The sequence below is a fragment of the Phascolarctos cinereus genome, unplaced genomic scaffold (genome assembly GCF_003287225.1).
Source record: "Phascolarctos cinereus isolate Bilbo 61053 unplaced genomic scaffold, phaCin_HiC Scaffold_2;HRSCAF=192, whole genome shotgun sequence".
In the NCBI taxonomy this organism is placed as follows: Eukaryota; Metazoa; Chordata; class Mammalia; order Diprotodontia; family Phascolarctidae; genus Phascolarctos; species Phascolarctos cinereus.
In genome coordinates this window covers 340,639,620-340,666,592 of record NW_027555625.1, presented here as the reverse complement: position 1 = coordinate 340,666,592, position 26,973 = coordinate 340,639,620, and the positions used below count along the sequence as shown (strand labels likewise).

The 26,973-nt window shown below is 37.5% G+C and overlaps 1 protein-coding gene and 1 pseudogene across 2 annotated transcripts in view; one reads left to right on the top strand and one right to left on the bottom strand.

The window, feature by feature from the left end:
• Positions 1-20,590: 20,590 nt before the first annotated feature.
• On the bottom strand, positions 20,591-21,523 carry LOC110211662 (uridine phosphorylase 1 pseudogene; annotated as a pseudogene).
• Positions 21,524-23,334: 1,811 nt separating this feature from the next.
• Positions 23,335-26,973, top strand: part of PYGL (glycogen phosphorylase L) — a 55,468-nt gene continuing 51,829 nt past the window's right edge. For both annotated transcript variants that reach the window (XM_020991277.2, XM_020991276.2), the window contains exon 1: positions 23,335-23,869. In XM_020991277.2, coding sequence (XP_020846936.1) covers positions 23,627-23,869 — 243 coding nt within the window. In that variant the 5' untranslated portion in view covers positions 23,335-23,626. The remainder of the gene's footprint in view (positions 23,870-26,973) is intronic.

The following is a 26,973-nucleotide window of genomic DNA, read 5'->3' as shown; positions in this document are numbered from 1 at the left end:
CTCCAGTGAAAGAACTGATACATGGAAGCATGTATTATATGGTTTCATATAAATACATACATGCATAGTACATACATACATATGTGTGTATGTGGGGGGGGAGTGTAGTGTGTCAAATGTTGGCCTTCTTTAGTGTTGGGAGAGCAAGAGGAAGACATTTCAGCATTCAAAATGTAATAAAAAGTAAATTTTTAAAACATCACAACAAAGGAAAGAACAGGAAAGAACAGCCCAGAACTTCTGAATGTAGAAATGAAATTCAAATTCAAAGAGTTCACAGATGGATGGCCTTTCCCCACCTAAAAAAAAAAGAAAAGAAAAGCTGCTAACTTCAAGACACATAATGACAAAATTTAACTATTCAATTCAGAAATAAGTTCTGCAAGTCATCAAGAAAAAAAAACAACAGAAGAGTATGAATAGTGAATAAATACAGACAGCAACAGCAAAAGTAACAACAGAAAAATCAATGATAGACTTCTTTCTAAATATAAACAAGAACATAAAGTGAATTCAGAAATCTGGGAGAAGTAACTGAAGATGTGGACAGGGCGCATTATGAACAGAATCTGGTGACACTCTGTTTACAGGTGAATGCTTATCTTGTGGGACTACATTACAACATGGGAGGGTACATGGAAGGGTGATGAAAGAGGAGGATAGAGAGGAAAGAGTGATTTATTAGAGTCAAATCAAGTCTAACAAAAAGTGACTTCTCTGGTCTCAGAAAAAAGGAGACATACAGGAGATTTGGTGAGGAGGGTGGGGTGGGAGATGGTAAAGGGGAGGAAAGGGAGAATGTCTTAATTTGGAGGTGGAAGAGGGTTCCACTGATAAATGCTCCTATGCATTTATGTTCCCATGAAGGAAGATGAGGACCTTATGTTGGATGTAGCCTGGCGGATTTGGTGCTTGAAAAGTCTCCTTGTCCTAGGAGAGGGAAGTTGAAACCCCTAAGAGAAACTGTTACCTGGAGAAGTGAGAAAGCATGGACCTAGGGAGATTTCAAGCAAATATGGGGGGGGGAGGTCAATATGAGAAAGTGTAGATTAGTGGAAGTGGGGAAGTGCTGTACCATTGGGATGTGTCCTCGCTGACACCTGCAGCAATTGGAATTCTGATGAAAGGCACAACAGAAAAGGGAAATCCATAGGGTTAAACTCCATAAGGCAATAAAAGAAAGTGCCTACAGGGCACAGGCTGGAATGGAATTCTTGGAATCTTTGATTGCATGAATAATAAAGAGAAAAGACAGAGACAAGATGATTATACCGGTCATGAATCAGGGAATGAGGGTCCAGTAGGTTGGAGAATCTGTAGCCTCAAGGCCACATGTGGCCCTCTAGGTCCTCAAGTGTGCCTCTTTGACTAATTCCAAACTTCACAGAACAAATCCCCTTAATAAAATGATTTGTTCTCTAAAACTTGGACTCAGTCAAAGCGCAACACCCAAGGTCCTAGAAGACCATTTGTGGACTTGAGGCCACAGGTTCCCCACCCCAGTTCAGAGTAAACAGAAAGAGAAGATGGATAATGAAGAGAGTGAAAAAAAAACTTTTTCAAAAGGGGCACAAGGGGCAGAGCCAGGATGGTGGAGTAAAAGCAGTGACTTGTTTGAGCCTTCCCCCAAACCCCTCCAAATACCTGTAAAAAGTGGTTCTAAACAAATTCTGAAGCAGGAGAACCCACAAAAAAGACAAAGTACAAATTTCCAGACCAAGACAACCTGGATGGTTGATTGGAAAGGTCTATTTGCTGGGCTGGGAGAGGAATGCGAAGACCAGGCCTCAGCAAACCTAGAGCAGGCCTCAGGGGATTGAATCAAGGTTGATATAAGAGACAAAATAAGTGGAATGTACTACTTTGGTTTCCTCAACAATGGGAATCTTCAAGGAAAAGCTAGATGATCACTTGTCAAATTGTGAAGGAAACATTTGTTCAAATATAAGTTTGACTACGTGACCTCCCAGGTCTCTTGCAACTCCAAATTTTTTTTAAAAATTTTTAAATTTTTTTTTTTTGCTTTTTGGTGAGGTAATCGGGGTTAAGTGACTTGTCCAGGGTTACACAGCTACTAAGTGTCAAGTGCCCAAAGTTGGATTTGAATTCAAGTCCTCTTGACTCCATAGCTGGAGCTGTGCCACCTAGCTGCCCCTTCAACTCTGAAATTTAATGATTATGTGATATAATATCAAATATTTATAATGGGTCCCAGGAAATAACAGTTATTCTGTACTTAAGCAGCTAAGGTACAGTGGATTAAGTGCCTGATGTGTAGTAAGGAAGACGTAAGTTCAAATTTGGCTTCAGACATATACTAGCTGTGTGACCCTAGGCAAGTCACTTAACCTCTCTTTTCCTTAGTTTCTACATCCATATGTAAAATTTGGCTAATAATAGCACCTTTTACTCAGGGTTGTTATGAGGTATAATTGTAATCATACTTGCAAAGCACCTAGCATGGTAGCTGGCACATAATAAGCATTACGTAGAAAGTCATCATCATCATTGTCATCATCATCACTTGAATCACAATATAGAAACAAAACACTATGATGATATGAATTTGTGAAGTGGGTCATATTGTTATCATTCATTTATTTAACAAGCACTTTTTAAGTGTCTGTAATGTACCAGGTTCTATGCTAGCCCATAGCAATTCAAAGAATAAAAATAAAATAGCACCTGTCCTCAAAACATTTAATTTCTACTCCACATAACAATTCAATAAGCATATTTAAGCATCTGTTATGTACAAAAACAAAAATGAAATAGCCCCCAGACTGAGAGGATCTTACATTATTCTTTTGTAAGAACAATTACAAAAGTAGGTAAATGGAAAGTAATTTCAATGTTCTTTGAATTTTCTTTGTAATCTCTCTTTATATATAGGTCATATATCCATTTTGATCTTGTCTATGCCCAATTTCTGCTATACTCCTTTCAAGTTTTCCCGATAATTTTTACCAAATGGTGAATTCTTATCCCAAAAACTTAAGTCTTTACACTTGTCAAATACAAAATTACTGTAAGTATTTGCTGCTATACATTATATGTCTACCCTGTTCCATTGATCTACCTTTCTCTTTTTTAGGCATTACCAGATAGTTTTGATAATTACTGTCTTTTAATATAGTTTCAGATCTGGTACTGCAAAGCATCCTTCCTTTACATTTTTATTAGTTGCTTTGATATTCATGAATTTTTGTTCTTCCAAATGAATTTTGTTTTATCTTTTTCTAATTCAGTAAAACAATTTTGGGTAATTTAATTGTGATGGCATTGAATATCTAAATTGGTTTGGGTAAAATTGTCATTTTATTATATTTGTCCTGCCTACCCATGAACAATGAATATTTCTCCATTTATTTAAATCTGATTTTATTTGTATAAATTTTTTTTATAATTTTGTTTACATAGTTCCTGGATTTGTTTTGGCAGATGTACTTTCAGGTATTTTATGTTGTCTACAATTATTTTAAGTGGGATATCTCTTACTATCTCTTCTTGCAGGGTTTTGTTTGTGATATATAGGAATACTAATGATTTGTGTGGATTTACTTACTTACATATCACTTACTAGACTTATGGATAGGCAGACAATTTGTGAATAAATAAGAGATAGAGAGCAGAGTGAGATGTAAAATGGATAATTTTGATTACATTAAGTTTAAAAGGTTTTGTACAAATAAAACGAATGTAGCCAAGATCAGAAGAAAAGCAGAAAATCGGGAGTGGGGGTGGGAATTTTTATAGACAGTTTCTCACATAAAGCTCTCATCTCAAATATATAAAGAGCTTTGTCAAATTTATAAGAATATAAGTGAGGGAGACCTATTAGGATCTTATTGCAATGAAAACCTGAACTTAGGTAGAAGCTATGCTGACAGAGATGAGGGAATTGATGTAGAGATAAGATTGACGAGATTTGGCGGTTTTAAGTTATTAAATTCTATGATCAATTATAAGTTTCTTAATTTGCAATTTAAAGCTATTTACAATCTGGGCCCTTTCTAGTCTTCTTACATATGACTCCCCTCCATGTTCTCTAAAGTTCAGCCATAATAGCCTAGTTGCTGTTGCACCACATGGCACTCTATCTTTTATCCCCCTGACTTTGAATTGGCTGTCCCTCATCCTTGAATATACTCCTTTCACTTCTTGGAATCCCCAATCTCCATTTAAACTCAGAATCAGCATTGCCTTCAAAAAGAAACCTTTCCTGACTCCTTCTCCCCTATCTTCCAGTGTCCTTTCTCACCGACTACTTTGTATTCTTTTTTGCATCTATTCTAAATATACACGGCATCTCCCTTGTTAGATTATGGTCTTCCTCAAGTTAGGTATTGTTTCACTTCTGTATTTTTATCCCTAGTGATTAGTGCACTGTCTGGCATGTAGTAGGTGCTTAATAAATGTTTGTTGGTTTACTGACTATCAGCTGATTTGCTAAGAGGCATGAGGATAAAGATTCACACTTTGTTGACTGGATAGACTTAATTCATCAATTTTCTCTCTCATAACCTCAGCAGATTTATGATTAGGAAACTATCATGGGTCACATCTTTACAAACAGAAATAGAGAAATTCAGAGCCTATTTAGATAGGTTTTGGGCAGGGGTAGAATATGACTTCCTTTTCAGATATATTGAGTTAGATAAATCTAAAGGACATCCTGGTAGACACATCAGTCAATAACATTTAGATATGTTAGGCACTATGGTACACCCTGAGGAAAAATAAAAACATAAACAGAAAGAACAATAGTCCCCACCTTCTTGCACTTATGTTTTAATGGAAGAAGACAACACGTAAAATGGAACTGAAAAGAGTAGAGGGAATGAAGATTACCAGTGTAGGGGCACAGTAGAGAAAAGTCCTGTGATGAATCATGATTGTAGTCTAGAGAGAAATGAAGATATGATTGGCCTGGGCTTCCTCCTTAAAACGGAGCTTCTGGGAAGAACCTGTAAGTCAGAGGTAGAGGCCACTGAGAACTGGTACAGGGATAAAGTGAACTTCTAGATAAAGAAGTTTCTATGGTATGTTATAGAAAATCTTATAGGGATGAGTCAGGAGTACAGCCTGGAAATGAATATCAATAGGCTATTTCTAAATATATTTTCTCCTCCAGGGATAGATATATGGATTTTGGAGTCTTCTACATTGAAATGACAATTGAACCAAAGAGAATTGATGAGAAACATCATAGCTAAGCAAATATATGCAAAATTTATATTCATGAAACATGTGTTTTAAACATGAGTTTAAATCTCAAACTGAAACTTACTGGCTTTTTGCTTTCTTAGTTCACTAGGATAGGCTGCACATTTTTTATACCAGAAGTTTCCCCAAACTGATAAAATTCCAGATCCTTTAGGTAGCTACATATATAAAAATGATAGCCTACATTTTTATTATGCTTTTAACTCTTCAAAATGCTAACAAACTATCATTCCATTTTAGCCTGGCATGATAGGCACATAGTACTGACATTATTCTCATTTTATAGAAAAAAAAAACTTGTCCCCACACATTCTTGAACTGGTATCTTGACATTGCAGTGATATAAATATTAAAGAGATAGACATACAAACAAATAGAAGCATATACTCAGAGCAGCTAGGTGGCACAGTGGATAGAGCATTGGCCCTAGAGTCAAGAGGATGTGAGCTCAAATCTGGCCTCAGACACATAACACTTACTAGTTGTGTGACCCTGGGCAAGTCACTTAACCCCAATTGCCTCAACTAAAAAAATTATTAAAAAAAAAAAGAAGCATATACTCCTATCACCAACAAGATGACTTCTCGTGTTTGTTATTATTCAAATATTCTCTCTAACCATTCAATAAAAAGGTCTGAACTAAGTTTATTCCACCAGAAGAGGGAAACCTCAGATTTAATTGAAGATTAAAAATAAGGCCTATCCATTCTCTCTTTCCTCATCCAAAGCGGAAGGTTTCAACAAAGACCAATCATGGAAGAGATGGACCTTGGTGTCCATGATAAAGGAAAAGGCACAAGTTAAAATGCTAACCCAAGGAAATGGAGTCTGGTCTATAAAAAGGTCCTCAGAACATAGAAAGATCCTTGACATGATTTGTTCCCCAGACCTAGACCTGAGGACTCGATAACAAAAATGAGTAAACAAATAAACAAAAAAAGACCTTTATAATGCCAGGTCTGACCAAAACACAAACTCAGAAGAGGAGAATATTTCAAAAATACCTACAATCAAAATTTCAAACATACTTAGCCAAGGGAAAGATGGGCTCAAGCTTAGAGAGCAAATGTGGTAAAGGGGATAACTCATAACTACTTGAAATCCTTTTGCTGAAGTCCTCAGGATGTTTCCCTTCTGTTGTTGTTTTTTCTTCTTGGATCTTAGTAGAGTCTTTAATCTTCTCTCTTTATTTATTGTAATCTGTTCTTGTCTCTTGATTCAGTCACTATCATCAGCTGTTCTTGGGAAGTTAGGAAGTCCCAAATGCTCCGGTCTTCCAAAGCTCTCAAGGTCCTCCTCTTGCCAGTGAGAAGGGATAGCTAAGGCTGAGGCCAAGACACACTGCTTTGCCCAGCAACAATTCATTCTCAGGTATTTAGCTGGAACATGCCTTCCTGGATCATTCCTCACTCTCAGGTTCTGAAATAAGTTCCTGGTTTTACACTTGCCCTCCAGGACATGACCAAGCCTCTTACCTGACTGGACTAGTCTTGCTGTTACCACCACTTCCATTCACCCAGGGCCCTTCCAGGACTTTTTGTGTGTATGTCTTTGAATGATGCTTATTCTCATCTGATTAAGGTACTAGAAAGAGCTAATGTATTTATAAGCTACTTTAAGTGGGATGGGATAATTGATTGACTAACTCAATGACCTGCACTCTTAAAAGTTGACATATTAAGCATTATATTATCAAGGAAATGTATCATCAACACCACTTCTGATACTGAGCAAACTACTTCAGGGAAGGAGAACCATTAATCCTAACTCTCCACACTCCCTGGACCATGTTAGTACCTTGGGAGCAGAGGTAGAGGGAGATTTCTCAGTCCCTCATGGCAATTAACCAAATAACAGGTAACAAAGCTTGAATTCCCCTTTGACTCTTACTGTACAAGGTAGCACTGCACTGCTTCCTTATCCCAGTCTGTCTTAGCCAACTGGCCTTTCTACTCATGCTAGGATCCAGCTCACTAGCAAGCTTGTGAAACATAGAATTCCCTAATCTAGTGCTGCAGCCTAAAGATATACAGTAGGTATAACTCTTCACTACTGTCATGTCTCTGTCCCTTTATTTCTTTTCATAAACTTGGCTCAACACATTTTCTTCTTCTACTGGCCCATCAATCTGAGCAGTGCTGGTATTAGATATACTTAAGGAAACACCAACCTGAGTTTACAGAGCGACACATTATATTCACAGATACCTTCTAGATGACTAATATAATAATAGGTGACATTTCTATAGCTCTTTTAAGTTATACATTACATATTTTTTTACTCTCTTATTATTATTGTTGTTGTTGTGGGATCTCTTTTAATCCTCCAACAACTAGTAAATGTTATTACTAGCCCAATTTTGTAACAAACGATGATTGACTTTCCTAAAATCACACAGCTGTTAGTAGCAGACCAGGGGTTTGATCCCAAACTAGTTCTCTTTCCATGACACCACAGCTACCTCACTACACCACATGCATTTCTAGTCAAATATGACAGGCCTTACAAATAACAGACTCTCCTGCTAATACTAGGGTAAACTATGTGCAAATAAATTCATCATAAAAATCTTTCAGTTAGTGTCAGTTTCATGGGTGGTAGCAAACCCAACAAAATTATCTACAGATACTAAAGGTATTCAATACATGGGCCCATTTAATATTTGCACAGAGGTTTGAGCAATAATGTTGATTGGTTACATGAAATATAATATAGCCTAATTCACCATATTAAAATTTTAAAACTAAATACAACATAAAAGGTTGCCTTGTTCACCTCCTTCATTTTGTAGATGAAGAAGCTAAGGCCACAATAGGTGAAATATCTTGCCCAAGATCACAGTGGCAGACCTGGGGACTTATGTCTTCTGATAACAATTCCAATGCTCATTTCACATCACTATACTTCATTTTTTGTATAATCATTAACTGTTTATTTTTAAGGAACAGTAATTTTTTTTTGTCTCTCTCATAACTCACTCCCATTAAAGGATTTTTTTTTAAATGTGAAAAACAAATCCCCTTATACATACCCACATAATCTGGCAACAAAATTCCTACTTTAGCTATGTTTGAAAATGTATATTTCTTTCTACGTTTTAAGTTCATCACCTCTCTGTCAGATGAATGTTGTGTTTCATCTTCATCCTGAAGTCCAGTGCCTGATACTTAATAAGTATTTAATAAATGGTATTTCCTTCCTTCCTTCTTTCCTTTCTTATTTCCTCCTTTTCTTTCATCTTCCTTCCTCTTTCTTTCCTTCCTTCCTTCCTTCCTTCCTTAATTCTTTCCTTCCTTCCTTTCTTCCTTCTTTTGGACTTGTGGTTTATCATCACATTGATCAGAGATCGAAAGTATTTCAAAGTTGTTTTTCTTTATAATGCTATCTTTGCATAAATTGTAGCCTTAATTCTGCTCACTTTTCTCTGCATCAGTTCATAAAAATCTTCTCAGTTTCCTTTAAAAATTGTCCATTTTGTCATTTATGTACAATAATATTTTATTACATTCATGTACCACAATTTGCTTATCCATTCACCAATAAAAGGACACACTTTTATTTTCCAATTTCGGGCTACCACAAAAAGTGTTGCTATTAATATTTTTGTGCATACATACACACACATATGCACAGGGTCCCTTTATATTTGTTATTTTTTTCTTTTGTCATCTTTGCCAGTCTGATTAGTGTAAGGTGGAACCTCAAAGCAGCTTTAATTTACCTTTCTCTAATTTTTAGCAATTTAGGGTATTTTCATGTGATTATTGATAGCTTGGAGTTTTTCCTTTAAAACTTCCTATTCATATCCTTTGACTATTAATCTAGCGATCAAAATATATGAAAGTATTTAAGACCTTCTAAGTCTTAGAAATTCAAATCAATTCCTTGTATATCTTGAAAATGAGACTTTTATCAGAGAAATGTTGCAAAGAGAGTTAATTGTGTAAACACTTTCAAATTTGATTCAGTTAAAGTTATCTATTTCATCTTGTGTAACACTCTATCATTTGTCTTATCATGAGTTCTTTCCCTGTCCGTAGATCTGCAAGATAATTTATTTGCTCATCCAATTTGTTTGTGGTGGTACCTTTCATATTTAGGTCATTTATCCATTTGGAGCTTATCTTGGTGCACTGTGTGAGATAACTGTTCCAAATTTAAATTCTTCCAGATTACTACCCAGTTTCCCCAATATTTTTTGCCATATAGTGAGTCCTTCCCCAATTAGTGAAGTCTTTAGGCTTATCAAACACTATACTATTGTGTTTTCTTGCTTCTATATGTTTTATACCTAATATCGGTACCTATATTTACTGATCAAACTTTCTCTTTAAAAGCCAGTACCAAATCATTTTCATGATTACTGCTTTATGGTACAGTTTGAGATGTGGTACTGATAAATGCCTTTCTTTTTCACTTTTCTTTCCATTATTATCCTTGCAAGTATTAATCATTTGTTCTTCTATATGAATTTTATTAATTTTTTTCTAACTTCATATTCACTCTACTTCCAAAGCCTATTTTTCATATTTGAATGGTTTATCTAACCATGTTGCAAATGACCTGGGTGCCTGGTCATGTTTATACTCATGGGACTATTACTTCTACTTCAGTAATCAGAGCTAAACCAAAAGGTCAGAGTACAGCAAAGTAAAGAGGACAAATAGGGCAGATGAAGGGAACATAGATTGGCTAAATAGAAAAGGCATGGTGTAGTGCAAAGTCTATTGATTTGGGAGTCGGGAACCTAGATTCTAGCCTTGACACAGTCAATGATTCACTATGTTATGCTGAGTAAATCACTTACACTCTCAAGTACTCACTATTCTTGCCTGTAAAACAAGCAGATTTGACAAGGTTATATTTCAGATCTCTAGATTCTATTTCAATTTCTATTTTAGGAAAGAAAAAGTATGCATTGTATATATGACAAGTCCATTACAACAAAAATGACTTCTTTCAATTAAACTTTTATAGACCAATGCTCAAGCTTTTAGAGCACTATGCAAACTTGCATGTGGTAATGGGCTCCAATGCCTAAAAGAAATCAGAACTGGACATGAGTTATTCTATGATGAAGTCTTGCTGGAGTCAACATGCAATTTTAGAGGAGCCTGTCTTGAAGTTGTCATTTATTTCTCAATGATGAAATGATAACTTTGTATTTCTCTCTTTCCTATTGGCAATAAGGAGACCAATTAAGCACTGGGAAACATTTTTTCTTTCTTTTCTTTTCTTTTCTCTGCAGTTCTTTGTGGCCAACCAAGTCAAGCCAATAAGCATTTATTAGGCACTTACAATGTGCCAAGAATTGTGAGAAGTACTGGGAATACCCCTCAAAAATAAAGGCAAAAAAAAAAAAACCCTGTTCCTGCCGTCAAGAAGTTCATTATCTAATAGGGAAGATAACATGCAAACAACTAAACATAAACAAAATATATTCAGGATAAATGGGAAATAATTAACAAGAGGAAGGTGCTAGATTTGAAGGAGACAATAAAGTCTTCTTGGAAAAGGTAGAATTTTAGCTAAGAATTGAAGGAAGTCAGTAGGTACAGATGGAGGGAGAACATGACAGACATGGAGTACAGTCAGTGAAAAAAATGACAGGAATCAGAAGATAGTGTCTTCTTCGAAGAACAGCAAATAGGCCAGTATTATTACATCAGATTATGAGAAGATAAGATGCAAGAAAACTGTTAAGGTAGGAAAAGGCTAGATTATAAAGGGCTTTAAAGCAAAACAGATTTTATGTTTCATCCTGGAGGTTGCTGTTGCAGCCATTTCAGTGGTGTCCAACTCTATGTGATGCCATTTGGAGTTTTCTTGGCAAAGATTCTAGAGTAACTTGCAATTGCCTTCTCCAGTTCACTTTATAGATGAGTAAACTGAGGAAAACAGGATTAAGTCACTTGCCCAGGGTCATACAAGTAGTAAATGGCTCAGGCTGGATTTAAACTCAGGTCTTCATGACTCTAGTGTTGGTATTCTATCTACTGCACCACCTGGCTGCTATTTATTGACTAATATGGTCAGACCTGCATCTTTCAATTGAATACAGAATGAATTGCAGTGGGTAGTATTTTGAGATAGAAAGACCAACCAGAAGACTATTGCAATAGTAACTTATTATTTATTATTGTTGTGAGGCTTTAATTGAATGTATCAGACTGTTGATGTTTATGCAAATATTGTATGAGCTTGGCCAAGTGACAAGGGAAACAGAAGAAGGAAGAACATTCATCATCATTACAGGTGCAACTGGAAAAATTGACATGAATGTTCTGGTTTATTTCACCATATTCTGAGTTATCTGAGGACTGTTGTTATTCAGCTATTCAGTCATTCAGTTGTGTCTACTTTTCATGACTCCATAGACGTAGTACACCAGGCCCTTCTACCCTTCACCATTTCCTGAAGTTTGTCCATGCTCATGTTTGTTGCTTCTATGACATTATCCATCTCATCTTTTGTTGTTCCCCTTCTCCTTTTGCCTTTAATCTTTTCCAACATCAGGGTCTTTTCCAATGAGTCCTGTCTTCTCATTGGGTGGCCAAAGAATTTAAGCTTCAGTTCAGTATTTAACCTTCCAATACAGTCTGAATTAATTTCCTTAACTATTAACTCATTTGATCTCCTTGCTATCCAAGGAACTCGTAAAAGTCTCCTCTAGCACCACAACTTGAAAGCATCAATTCTGCAGCTCTCAACTTTCCTTACAATCCAACTGTCACAGACATAGATGACTACTGGAAAAACATAGCTTTGACTATATTATCCTTTGTCAGCAAGGTACTGTCTCTGCTTTTTAGTATGCTGGAAAAGATTTTCCATAGCTTTCCTTCCAAGGAGCAAGCACCTTTTAGTTTCCTGACTACAGTTACTTTCTGAAGTGATCTTTGAGCCCAATAATATAAAATCTGACACTGCTTTCATTTCTTTGACTATTTATCAATTGGGGAATGACTTGTAGTCTTGAAAATTTGAATTAATTTCTATGAGAAATGAGGCCTTTATCAGAAACATTTGCTGTAAAACAATTATTTCCCAGTTTTCTACTTTCCTTCTAATCTTGGCTGCATTGGTTTTGTTTGTGAAAGTTTGTTTTTAACTTAATATAATCAAAATAGTCCAATTTACATCTAGTAATGCTCTCTACCTCTTGTTTAATCCTAATTTCTTCCCTTCTCCATAAATCTGACAGGTAAAGTTGCTGTCCTAATTTGCTTATGGTATAAGCCTTTATGTTTAAATCATGTACCCATTTTGATCTTATCTTGGTATACAGTGTAAGATGTTGAACTACATGTGGTTTCTGCTATATTTTTTTCCAGTTTCCCCAGTACTTTTCTGGAAAAAAAGGGGAATTTTCCAAAATGAATATTTTTTTAGACTATGTAAATTCCCCTACCCCAATTCCAGTATGACTTTTGACCTGCCTAATTATGTGTAGGGCAGGTGGCAATTAGCCCTATCCAAATAATACCAGCTTTTAACTATGTACCTCCCCCACTGTACCAACATACTCATAATACGGGTAGAGCAAATGCTAAAATTTTGAGCAAGATAGAAGTTACTGCTCTGATAAATACAGCTATCAGTGAAAATAAGCATTCTTTAAGTTGAAGGTGGGGAAAGGTGTCCTCTCTCTAGTTAGGTGGGCAAAGGATAATAATACTCTCTCCTGGGGGGAAGCTTTAGATATGGTTCCTGAAATATGGGGTTGATAGTAGATTACCAATCTATGAGGGTGCTAGTAAAACTACCAGAGCATACAATCCTGGGAAATAAAGTCCATGAGGCACCACCTACTGTCAAGGAATCTCCTAAAGTCTCTCTCCCACTTCGATATAAGGACTTTTAAATACCATTAGCCAGGCTATGTCACACTGAGAGAATAACAGCTGATCTGTGGGGTTGGGGGGGGGGCGGCGCATCATGAGCTCTTAAGGGTTAGAACAAGCCCATGAAGAATCAATGCAAGCCCACTCTAAGCCAGTTATTACAGGTAGGGTCAAATGCAAACCCTTAGAATTGCCTACACATTCCTGTGTAGTTAATAGCAAACAAGATCAGGTCCTGGAATAGTTGAAAGATATTCCCTACCTAGTAATAAAGAAGGCTAAGGTATTTGTTATATCATCAAAAACTAGTGAGGAAAGTAGAAAGCACTTGGTAGCCTATAGTAAACTACAGGAAGCTGAATAAAGTTGTCATGCTCATAAATATCAGGGAGGTAATTAAAGCTTTCACACACATTAATACAGTAGTTCTTTATCTTGTCAACTTGTTGGACCAAACAGTACAGGCCTTTAGTGAGTGGTATGGGATTGTGAACCTCAATAATACTTTTTTCTCTATTCCTGTGGTTGACTGGTCAAGAGTAACTAACTGTCTTTCACCTGTGAAGGAGTCCAGGAAACCTATATCATCCTTCCCCAGGGCTACTTGAACAACTCCTTCCCCCAGTACCAGTTTGGTAGTCAGAGATTTGAAAGAGGCATTGACATCCACCATTACATTAATGACATAATGTTGAGTGGTCTGAAAGAAGCCTCAGTGACAGAGATCATAGGGATAAGGGGCCCTAAGAAAATATAGGACCCAATTTACTTAGTCAAGTTTTGGGGTTTATAGCAGATGGGGAGAACCCAGGTGAATCTGAATACATTCCAGAACAACCTACTGATACTAGGTTCTCCAAAGCCTACAAAAAAGGAGCTCAGGGATGTAGCAGGCTCTGATAAATTTTATTTTGAGAGAATATATGTTCCCTAATTAGGTATCCAGATAACACCCATTTATTGAGGAACCTCCAAGTCCTACAGGTGAATTGACCAAAGGCTTTGGGAGCAAAAAGCTCCACAAATCAGCCACAACTAAAACTAAATCAATGTTTGTCAGAAGAAAAATTATTAATTATCTCTAAACATCTCTCCTTGAATAGAGAGATATCCAGTATTAAAGTTTTCCCCTTCTTATCGAAAACCTAAACCAAGCCATTTCTATTTAAAAGGTATAGTGTTTAAAAAAAAACAAACAGCAAAGTTACATGAGATAAAACAGTTACAAAGTTCAGCTTTAGAGTTTTCTGTTCAACAACCAAATATAGAAATGTTGATGTTGGGAGGCATACTCCTGGAGATGACTTGTCATCCTGATTGGTGACTCTCTGCCTATAATCTCTATATCATGATAAGACTCAGGCTTACTTCTGGACCTCAAGACTGACTTGCCCCATCTACACATCTACTGTTATTGGGACAATGATAACAGATCTGAACACATTCCTCAATGATTAGCTTACTCCCACTCCTCATCTCTTTCCTATCCCAGTGATTATGAATCTCAGTTATTATTGTACAAATTGTGTTCCCCATTCATCACTATCAATTCCCTCAAACCAACACTCCCAATGTCCCACTCAAAGTTACACACCCCTTTTACTGTGCTCCCTAAATGTCTGTTCCATAGGTAGCAAAGTTGTTTTCATCTGAAAGTTTCCTTTCTCACTCCATTTGTCTTCTCACATTTACAGAGACCTGGCTCTCTCCCCTGAACAACCTTTGTAGCACTGTTTGAACTTTCTTTTTCACCCTAGACTCAATTGTTGTGGTGGGGCAGTTAGAATACACCTTGCTCCCATTGCCTCCACAATCATGCAAATTAACTTTTCCTTTGAAGTTTCTGCAATTCATGTTTATCACCCAATCAAGATTTTAGTTATTTTTTTTTAAACTAGAGGAAGCTAGGTGGAAGATCTGAGCTCAAATCCAGCCTCATACACTTATTATCTGCATGGCCCTAGGCAAGTGACCACTTCTGTCTGCCTCAATTTCCTCAACTGTAAAATGGTAATAATAATAATAGCACCTACCTCTCAGGGGTTTTATGAGGATCAAATGAGGTAACATGTATAAAGTGATTAGTACAGAGCCTTTCATATAATAGATACTTAATACCTTAATGCTTACTTCCCCCATTACTGAACTCCAGGTTACTCTCCTGCCTCTATGAGTTCAGTGGCTGGATCAGTATTTCTCTCCTCCTCAAATCCTGCCTTCACAGAAGAGACTTCACCATACATATTGATACTCCAGTATTAAAAATTATGCATTTTTTTGGTCAACCTGACCCCCACACCCCCTTCTAGTCAGTATAGTAAGTTTTAGCAGGAAGTAAGATTGCAAAGGGAAACCTGGAAGTCATATACAAACCATCCCAAAGATCAAAGGGGCATAATTTACAAATTGTATTGTATATTAACTAAAATTCTCATCCTAGTAATGTATGCCTAATCAGGAGAAATCATCTATATATGGTTTGTTAAGGCTTCTGGTCCTGTGATTTGTAAATTCCAGACAAAATCCAGACTTCCACAGTTCCAGACCAGCAGAACATCAAAAAAGTGTAATAACTTTGAGATGACATCTTTGAAGTTTATGGATAAGTTTCAGATGATTTGGATATGTTAATGAATTAATCCCAAGGTGGCATGGGTAGGAGTTGATCTGTTTCCCCCTCAAAAAATCCATAAAAATTAGACGTCAAACTACCACCACCACCGGCCCATCACTCATCCATCTCCATCTGGTCTATAGTGCCTAGCATTCCCATCTCTAATCTATGGTTACATCAGTAATATCCTCTGCCTCTTCTTCTTCCCATCCCCTTCCCCTTGCTGCCTTCCTTCATATCACCATTCCCTCACCCCACACTGCCACCTGCCTCTGTACCATTTTTGCTGCTTGTTTCAGTGCCCTGTTAAAGTATGATTGCCACCACATTTCCTGCTGACTAAATTGGTCAGTCTTTCCCATTGCATATTCAAAGAACCAGGTGTGCCAGGCCCTGTTTCATACTTTCATAAATTATCAATTCACCTTCAAACACCCTAACTTTGCAGTTCAGCAACTTACTCATTTTTCCATACAAATTTATTCACCGCCTGAGAATTTTGCCTCATATTTCACTGAAAAAATAGAGGTCATTCATCAAAAGCTCTCTCTTCTCCCCTGTTCCTTATCTCACATCACTCAGACACCTTCTGCAACTATTTCTTCCTTCATCCCTATCTCACATGAAGAGATGACATTCCTCTTTGCCAAGGCACGAACAAGCAATCCTATTTCATCCCATATTCTACACCAGATTACCCTTACTCTGTCTAATCTTCAATCTCTCCCTGTCTACTGGTTTCTTCTCTGCTGTTTACAAACACATCCATCTTTCCAATCATTAAAAAAGACCTCTTGTTTAATCTATTAGTCTTGCTAGCTATTATTCTACTATACCCATCCCTTTGATTCCTAAACTCCTTAAGAAAGCCATCTGTAATTTGTGCCCTCACTTTTTTTTCTTTTTTGCAAACTGGTTTCAGACCTCATTATTCAATTCAAACTGCTCTCTCCAAAATTACCAAAGACCTTTTCATTGCCAGAGCTAATGGCTTTTCTCAACAATCATTCTTCCTGACCTCTCTGCAACCTTCAACACTATTCTTCTTCTATTCACTATAACTTCTTCTCCCCACATCTTTTATCTCTGGATGTTTGAGGCATTTCCCTCTTGGTTCATTTCCTTCCTGTAAGACTCCTCCTTCTCAGTGTCTGTCCTAAACCAGTAATCATGCATATCCCCTAAGGCCTGTGCTGAGCCCTCTTCTTTTCTCCCACTATACTCTTCTGTTTGGTGATAAGATCAGTTTCCATGGATTTGATTAGCATCTCTATTCAGATAATTCTCAAATCTATCCAAGCACTCTCCTGACCTCCAATCTTACTTCATCTGGATGTTCCATAGCTATCTTAAACTTGACATATCCAACTGAACTCGTCTTTTCCCCCAAATCCTCACCTATTCCTAAATTTCCTGTTACTGTCCACAGCACCACAACCTTCCCAGCTACCTTAGGCTTGAAACCTTTATTCCTTACTGTCACTGACACATATCCAATTGCCAATCTCTGTCAATTAGACCTTTGCAGCATCTTTCATATATACCTATTTTCTCTTCTGATACTGCCACCACCCTGCTGCAGTTCCTCATCACCTCACATCTGGACTATTGAAATAACTTGCTGGTTGATATCCCTGTCTCAAGTATCTCCCCATAGCTGTCAAATAAAACTTTCTAAAGTACCAGTTTGACTATGTCACTCCATTATTCAATAAACTTGATTGAATTGACCTCACTTGAAACTATTCATCAGTTTGAGGATATGAAAGAAGTATTGCTCTTGATTGGATAAATCAAGGAATATAGGATGTTCCTTGAACTTTGAGTTTTCTTTTGAAAACTTTTAGGCCTTTGAAAAAGAAGCAAAGACTTTTAAACCACAGTATTGCCTTCTTGGAATTTAATTAAGTGCCAATAAGGTATTTTGTTTATTTGTTTTCATTCCCTTCTACTGACATTTTGCTTGATTCATTATGCTTACTACAAGGGACTTACTTGGTCTTTAGTGAGCATTAATCCAGTAACAAGAGATCCTGTTAGGAGATCCCTAAGGGATGGGGGTCCAGGTAAGTCTTTCCTATGGGCTGCACTGCCAGTCTCATGGCTATTCTGTGAGACAATCTTTTAAAGGGTGAGTCAGATCTGACTTTAATACAAACCGATTCCTGAAAAAGTTGGGGCATGGGCCTCACCTAGTGATGTTGACCTTGGAGAAAACAGGGTTGAGTAAACCAAATACTCTTCCTTTAGGTCAGGAACAGGAATTTTGCCAATGATTCCCACCCCATACAGTTTGTTCAGCATTTGCAATTGGAGGTATTATATGGCCTGTGCTAAACCAAACAAGCAGGTTGATGTCACAAAGAGAATGGTTGAGTTTGGGAAGTGGGTCTATTGTCAATTTGGACATGGGAATTCTGGTGCCACATTGTTCTGGACACAGGACCTTCAAACTGAGGACAAGGCAACTACAGTGAGACCCTTCATTTCTTGTTCAATCCTACCTAGTCCTCAACCTGCTTCTAACTAGCAAACTGTTCCTCTTCCCTCATCTTATATTTGCTTCTGCTGAACAATAGTCATACAACTGTCTACCTTCATAAGGGTCCCACCTTCTAAAATCCATATCCAGGATGAATTGATATTATCCTCAGGAAGCGGAGGGCTCTCTATTCAGTTAATATCTCCAATCCAGACTCCAGAAAGATTAACCTGATAAGGATGGACTGGTTTGAACATCTTTTCACTTGATCCTCTTTTGCCCTTCCTTATCCCACCCTTCTCTAATGTAGGAGAAGTGAAAGATGTTTTAGCCACAGGAGCCCATGTGAGCTAGTCTCTTGTGGGGGACAAGGGGGAAGCCAAGATTGTAGTCAAAAGGACATAGAGAAAGTCCTAGATTCCAAAGGCTCTCTGCCTTTTGATAGTATTATAGGGGTTATGGGTAATAAATAAAATCAATCAGCATCGACAAATTCTTGTGTCCTTGGTTCCATTAGCTACCAAACTGGAAGAGAGAAATTTCCAACCTACACATTCTATGAAATGAAAAAAAAAATCCCTCAGGTCCATCCTCCATTGCATACTGTATGGGGTTTTTTTGTTTGTTTGTTTCTGTTTTTTGCTTTTTGGTGAGGCAATCGAGATTAAGGGACTTGCCCAGGGTCACACAGCTTGTAAGTGTCAAGTGTCTGAGTTCGGATTTGAACTCAAGTTCTCCTGACTCCCTGGCCAGAGCTCTATCCACTGTACCACCTACCTGCCCACACACTGTATGGTTTTAAATTATACACATGCCTAAGATCAACTACATATGATTTATGTGATGAGACAATTAGGGTAAAATAATACATAAAATATAACCAGATAACAGGCTATAAAACTTTTCTTGACATAGTAAACAGGTATCATATAGATCAGCTCATATCACAAAGTATAAACCGTGGCCCTGGGACCTGAGGTATCTGGAACTGCAGTAATACATTTAAATGGATAAGCTCTGGAAAACTCTATTCCACACTCCAAGGAAAACTTCAATGTCTACCTTTGTTTGGAATGGAAGTTGGCCATTACTAAGCAATCACTCTTTTGCTCTCTATTTTGAGGTTCAGAATAAAATCTACTTTCTGTGATTACTCTCAGCAAGAAGCAGTCCCATTTCAGACTGAGTGTAATAGTAAGTTCATTCTCTTAATTTTCTCCCACATTTATTACACAAGACAATAATTAAATTGCATTTTTTTCTCTAGGAATAGAAGAGACTGATCTTTAAACCACTGGACTACAGATCCTGAGATGTATATGCCCTGGCTTAAGGGAGGTGTTATATAAAAAGTCTCAAATACGGCAAAGAGATTAGGGAAGACAAAGGCTAAAACAAAACAAAATGTTGGTTTTGGTGATTTGTTCATTCATTACCTTTGAGGGAGTAGTTTCAGTAGAGTGATGGGAATGGAAGCCAGATTGCAAACACTTGAGGAGAAAATGATTGTTAGAGAAGTAAAAAGAATAAGGTGTTGAAAATTTTTTCAAGTTTAGCAGTAACAAAAGAAAGAAATGAGATGATAACTGGAATAATTAGAATGTGAGATTGGAGAGAACTGAGCCTAGTTGTTGGATGAAAAGTCAATAAAGTGGAAGAGTAAAGATCCATGAGAAAGTGAAAATAATTGCTTAGAACAGGGTCTTAGAAAGAAAAGAAAGAGATGGGATCAACTGTAGTAGCTTATAAACATGACAGTTCTGCTCTGTCTTCATAAGAAGGTATTCTACTTCCTACAAAACAACAGAGAATGCATAAATAATGATGCTAAGATGTTTTGAGGAAAACAGGACAATTAAAGGCATTTCAAATAAATGACTTCAATTTCCTTAGTAAAATATGGAGACTGGGCCACTGCCGTACGTGAGGGGAAGGAAAAGGAATGGATATTATGGTTGGGGCTTGAGGAGAAAGAAAAAAGGTAAGAACAGTAGCCCTGGAGAACCGGATGTAGAATCAATGGAAGTAGAATAAAGAAAATGCCAAGAAGTAGTGAGGGCCCAGGAAGGTTTGTACACCACAAGTTTATAGTGGGGAAAAATGGCTTAATTTCATTACTTTATCCAGTAATACTTAGTATCCCAGGAACAGAAGTAGACATGTTTTCAGCTGGGTAATTAACAAATGTTTATTGATTGATTTATTGACATAATCTAGTTATTCCAAGTCCCCTTCATTATTAAGCAAATATATATATATATATATATATATATATATGTATGTATGTATATATATCTTAAAAACAAGTCACTTTTATTTGATATTTTGGCTTACAAAATGTTGGAAAGAATAAAACTGGGATCCATTACTTTATTTGCAAAAATTAACAGTATTTTCTTAAAATGTAAAGCAAAAATAAGATTTTCATGATTTTCCTCCCAGATGTTTCTTAATGAAGTATCCAACTAACTTCTGTGGTCTCTTTCAATATTTGAAAGCACCTCATGGGAGCTGCTAGTCTGATTTTCACTGAGATGATTTAGAAGAGTAATATACCCAACAGAGCTTTGATGCCACTAGCACCACACATGGCTGCAAAGATAGAAGATTCCATCTCAGCGTTTCTGATTCTCGCATCATAAGCTGCTTGTAAATACTCTTGCCAGTAAATACTCCTTGTCAGTATAAGAGCAGAAATCACCATCCAGCCAAGTTTGACCTTCACAGAAGTCTAAGGTACACATGATGCTTTTCATAACAGTATTAAACTCATTTATTTCCATGGCACATGCCATTAATTCCCGATTTAAGTCATCACTGAGCTCCATACTTTACACTATGCATTTCCCCAAAACAATTTGTTCAAATTCAGGTTTGAAACAAGGCTCCATAGTTTTTCTAGTTAGCACCACGGAACCAGATTCTAGACTTATTCCCCCACATGTACCAATGGGAATGATGACACCACCAGAACACTTGGCATAATACAGTAACTTGATGAGCGCATGTAACATGATTCCAGTGGAAGGAACTTCTGTACCATGGATAGTACAGGTCCAATCTATACATGAGATAGAGGTCAGTTCCTTCACAAATGTTAGGATGGTCCATGCCAGGTTGTACAACTGCCAGCTCTTCACCTATATAGATGATGAAAGCTTTCGTATGGCCAGGACTTCCTCCAATACATACAAACTTTACATCTCCAAACATGGCCTGTAAATCATGAGTTTTAATTCCAAGATTGAAATGGTAAAGAATATCTTCTTTCATTTTTGAGATATTTGGGTTTGAAAGGTGAGTTGAGCATTCATCTGAACACTGCATATTTTCAGGTTTCTTTTCCTGAGTAGCCATTCTTTTTAAGCTGGACCCTCTCTCTGCCTCTTTGGAATTCTTAATCTCCTTCAAGATGCAAGTATATATTTTTCTAAACCTAGTTCCACTATCTTGCCCCTCTACCACAGCTCCTACCAAAAGTCTGTGCATGAATATTAAGTTGTATAGCAGAGTCTGAGATTTAGAAGATCCAGCTGATAGTCCTGATTCTTTTATTAAATCACTTTTTAACCTTACAAAAAAACTCCTCACATCCTCACTTCTGAAGCTCAAGTCCCTTATCTTTCAAATAACATGGGATCAAATGGTTTCCATAGTTCCTTCCAGCTCTAAAGTTGAATGGCTCTCTAAAAAGCATATTCCCACAAAGAATATTTATAGTCATATGTAACCTAGGATACAAGCCTATTTGCATAAGGCTCCCCTCATTGGTGAAGATTGATTACTTTATGCCCTGTGTCTTCAGGAGGAGGGCAATTGTTGAGAGCTTGGGGGAAGAGAGATCCTAGTCTTCTGATTTCCAGCTTCTCTTCAGGTCCCTGAAGGGGAATGAAGACTTTGGAAAGAAATGAATCTGGACAGGAGCCAGCATTATGATATTGGGATCACAATGGCTTCTTCCCAGAGTCTTAAATCTAGTGATTCTCTGTTACCTCCAGGATCAAATATAAAATCTTCTGTTTGACATTTGACCGAACCTTTTATAACCTGCTTCCCCCCCCCATACATTTCCAGTCTTCTTACACTTTGCACCCTCCCATAATCTGTGATCTAATTATACTATTCCTCCAAGAAAACACTGCATCTCTGACTCTAGGCATTTTCACTAGTTATGTACTCTATGCCTAGAATGCTCTCCCTCCTCTGCTTTCTGGCTTCCTTCATGTCCCAGCTAAAATTCTCACCTTCTACAGAAAACATTTCCCAATTTTTCATGCCTTCCCTCTGCTGATTATTTCCAGTTTATCCTGTATATAGTTTGTACCTAGCTGTTTACATGTTGTTGCCTCCTTTATTAGCTCCCAGAGACCAAGGACTGTCTTTTCTTTCTATCCCCAGCACTTGGCAGTGTTTGGCATGTAATAGGCACTTAATAAATATTATTGACTGATTTGGAGACCTGAAGAAAATCTGGAACTGTATGTCTTCTTTCTTGTAGCTGGAAGCCAGGAGACCAGAGTCTCTCCTCTCTCAAACTCTTTCCAACTCCACATTTCAGGAGTTTTCAATTTTCACCAATGAGGAGAATCCTGTGCAAGTAGACTTTGAGCCAAGGATCACAAATAGACTCAGAATTTAATGAGGACAAATGGGTTATAAAGAATATAATATTAGAAAGCCTTTCAATTACTTCTTTTTAAAAGTATATGTTCACAAACGCTTTGTTGCTATTGGTAATTTTATTTATTCATTAATTGATTTATTTATTTATCTGTGATACTTGATGACTCAACAGGAAAGTTTCAGTGAGAAATCAAGTTAAGATCTGATCCCTTTGAAACACAAGCGTTTTTATCATTTTAAAACTGACCCAGGTGTGGAAGCTAGCTGAAAAGCCATGCAGACGTTCCTTCAGTTATGCTGATTGGAATGGGTTCCTTCCAATACTTTGAATTGTGTGACTGCCTCCTTCCCAGGACTGCAGGAGTTAAAGGAGTCAAAAGCAGCCGAGGGAATGATATACTAGGAATACCTTCCCTCCCTTTGACCTCTAGGTTATCTCTCACAGCAGGTCAATGTCTCTATGGGAACAGGAGGTGGGATCAGAGGAGCAGAAATGTACAAGGGATTTATTACCACTCAATCAATCAATTAATTAACAAGCATTTACTAAGCATGTAGTCGAATTGGAGACACCGTCCCTCTTGAGGATCTCCGCCGCCATGGCACAATTTTAGGGCTTTGCTGCTACTGTGTGCAGGGCGGCGCAGCGCAGAGCACCAATCCGACGTGCCTCCGCTCAGAGAGGCGGAGCCTCAAAACTTTCCCTAAACAGCCTCAAGCAGCAGCAATTCTAGTGCGCCATCCTACCCTATACCTTCTGACTTGCGCTTCTTTCGCTTTCAGCTAGACAAGTTATCCTAGCATTCTCTGGAGTGGACACAGGTCCACGCCACAGCCATGGCTAAGCCTTTGACTGATCAGGAGAAGCGCAAACAGATTAGTATCCGTGGTATCGTGGGCGTTGAGAATGTGGCGGAGTTGAAGAAGGGCTTTAATCGGCACTTGCACTTCACTCTGGTCAAGGATCGGAATGTGGCCACCCCTAGAGACTACTATTTCGCCTTAGCCCACACTGTTCGTGACCACCTGGTGGGGCGCTGGATCCGCACTCAGCAGTACTACTACGAGAAGCACCCCAAGGTACTAAAAAGGCCTGCCTTCTTCCTAACCACTCTTCATCCTCTACATCCTAAACCTAGACCTTCTGAACCCTTTCCTGCTACTCTGCTCTCTTGATGCACCACTTCAAGCTTTAGGTGGAAAGAGCTGAATTTGCTAACGGACTTCTTGATTCCAATCTCCACTACTTAATTCTCGTTAAATGGCGTGGGGCAAATTTACCTCACCTCTTAGGCTTCACTTTTCCTTCTTTTCACTTTTTACTCTTTCTGGAAAATGAGAGCATGATCCCTGTAATCATGCTTATAATGGTAGACAACATTTATACAGTGCTTTGAGGTATTAAAAAAAAATCCTCAGCTCAACCTCAGCGTTAGGCAATAGTTCTCACTTTACAGATGGGTTAAGAGACCAAGGAGATTATTGTAACTTAACCATGGCCTCACAGCTAGTAGATTTAACCTGCTACACACACATCCCTTCCCACCTTTTCCCTGATACACTCCTTATTTCATGCAACAAACATTTATTAAGTACCTTCTGTATGCAAAACCCTGCAGTAGGAACTGGAAGAAGATACAGAACTTATATGATAAGGGATAGTTGCTTTTATGGACAGCTAACTATAATATATACTGTAAGGGCATTGAAAAGATATGAAACAAAGTGTGTGAGTTTGGGGGGAAAGTTATTACTTGATGGAGGAGATGATAGTTGAAAATATCATACTTAACATTTCTGGACCTGTTACCTCATCTATAAAATCAGGGTGTTGGACTAGACTTCTCGGTTCTTTTCCAAGAATTCTATTATCCTCTGATTCAGAGAATTTGGTTTCAAATCCTGCCTCTGACATTTGCTAGCTCTGTCCCCTTTAGGCAAGGCACTTCTGTCTAAGCCTTTCTTATTAATAAAATGGGAATTATCCTTGTGCTAGGAACCTCACAAGATTATGAGCAAAGTGCTTTGTAATTATAAGTTGTTATATTTAAAATGGAAGCTATAATTACTATAATTCCCTTGGTCCCTCTGTGAGCAATCTGCTTTGTCAGCATAGTGGCATCAGGGCCTCAGAAGGATGACTGTCTAGAAATCACAATGAGTTGTGGCCGGCCTGAAGGTAGTACTATCACAGGGGTCAAATGAGATAATTGCCCAGTAACTGCTGCATTACTTGTACTTTTTTTAAAAAAAAAATTTTCCTTTGGAATTCAGAAATATCATCCTGAAGCCTAGTTTAATCTTTAGTATCTAAGAGAAGTGAGCTTTTCTGAAGTAATTTAGCCTGACCCTGAAACCACAGGAAAGAGTATTAGAGTGTGAATAGCTTTTGTAGCCTAACTGGTATTGGTTAAAGCATTGTGCCAAGATCTATTTTGTCTACTTTTATTTCCATTGGGCATAGACTTACTTAGTAAGTAGATTTTAATAGTACTTAATTTTGTGAGTGCTCAATTCCTGTGGAGCAAAATGATTTTAAATGGAGAATTCCCAGTAAAACATCAAATTATAAGATAACACATCTAGAGCTAGAAAGGACCTTAAAGAACATTTAGTATAACTTCCTAATTTTACAGGTAAGGAAACTGAGGCTCAGGTAGTACTATCCAAGTAACTTAACTTGAGTAATTAGAGTGTACAACAGAACTATTTGCATTTATACTGTATACCTATTAGTATACAGTGAACTGGACTAGCTAGCCAGAGAAATGTTTACAGTTGCTGAAGTTTCTTAAAGGACTGGGGAAGCGGGAGAATCAGCTGAGGGTGGGACAATAGCTGTAGCAGGGAACTTTAGGATGATCTAAATCTTTTTCAGTACAATTGAAGGGAAAAATTACATAATTTATCATGTCACCTATTTATTTTCTCTGATGAGAAATGGGGCTGAGGGGGGATATGGATAAATAATAATAAAACTTCAATTTTAGGCAATATTTTGAACCTCTCTTCCATTAAATGCTTTCTCAAAACAATAAAGCAGGCATATTTCAAACTGTACTTTTCCTTTATCATTTTTTCCTCAGTTAGAACTAAGAGCAGACAGTAAGAAGAAATGGTCCTTGACATTGTGCAGTTTTCCAATCTAGGCGAGGGCGTCACGGCAATAGTAGAAACAGCTTTAGAACTTGAAATTATATCATCTTGGATTGAATTCCAGATTTTCAGTATATTATCTATATGATATTGAACAAGTCATTTAACTTCTCTGATCCTTAACCTTATCATTTGTAAAGAGACTTATACTATTTGATTTCCCAAAGTTCCTTCCAGGTCATTGTTTTTGCTCATAGACATAAATACAGTAATTTCAATAGAGAGTGATACACAAGTGTGTTAAGGTCATATAAGAACAAAGAACTTATATGAAATCAGGGAGATCAGCAAGGGATCAAGGAAGGCCTTATGGAGAAGGTGACACTGGAATTGGGCTATAAAGGGTGGCAAGAGGCAAAGAAGAAGAGAGAACATTTGAGATGTAGAGAAAGTGAGCAGAAGCACAAAAACACAGTTCTAGTTTGGCTATTGCATAGAGTGCATTAGGGAAGTAATATGAAATAAGGTAGAAGAGGCAGGGCAGCACCAGGTTGTGGAGAGCATTGAATAAGGATCAAAGGAGTTTGAATTTTAGTCAATACACAATAAGGAGTCACTGGCTATTTTCAGGTCCAAAAGATGTGACCACATCTGTACATCAGAGTATTTTGGCAACAGTATGAGAGATGGAGTAAGAGTTATAAGAGATAAGGAAAGAAGGAATTCAAGCATATCTGTTAAGAAAGCTGTTTATTTTAGTAGTCTAAATCAGTGGTGTCAAACTCAAATAGAAGCAAGGGCCACTAAACTGTACATTGACTAAACCATGCATATTGACTTAGAAAACCACATATTAACATGATGTATGTTTTATTATATTTTTATTTATTTTATTAAATATTTCCCAATTACCTTTTAATCTACTTTGGGCTGCACTTGGGAATTTTGTGGGCTACCTGCACCCTAAGTCATATGTTTGACACCTGGTCTAAATCAATGGTAAGGAAGATATAGAGCTAGAATGTGACCAAGTCAAACCCCCTCATTTTGCAATGAAAAGACTGGCATCCAGAGAGGATAAGCAGTTT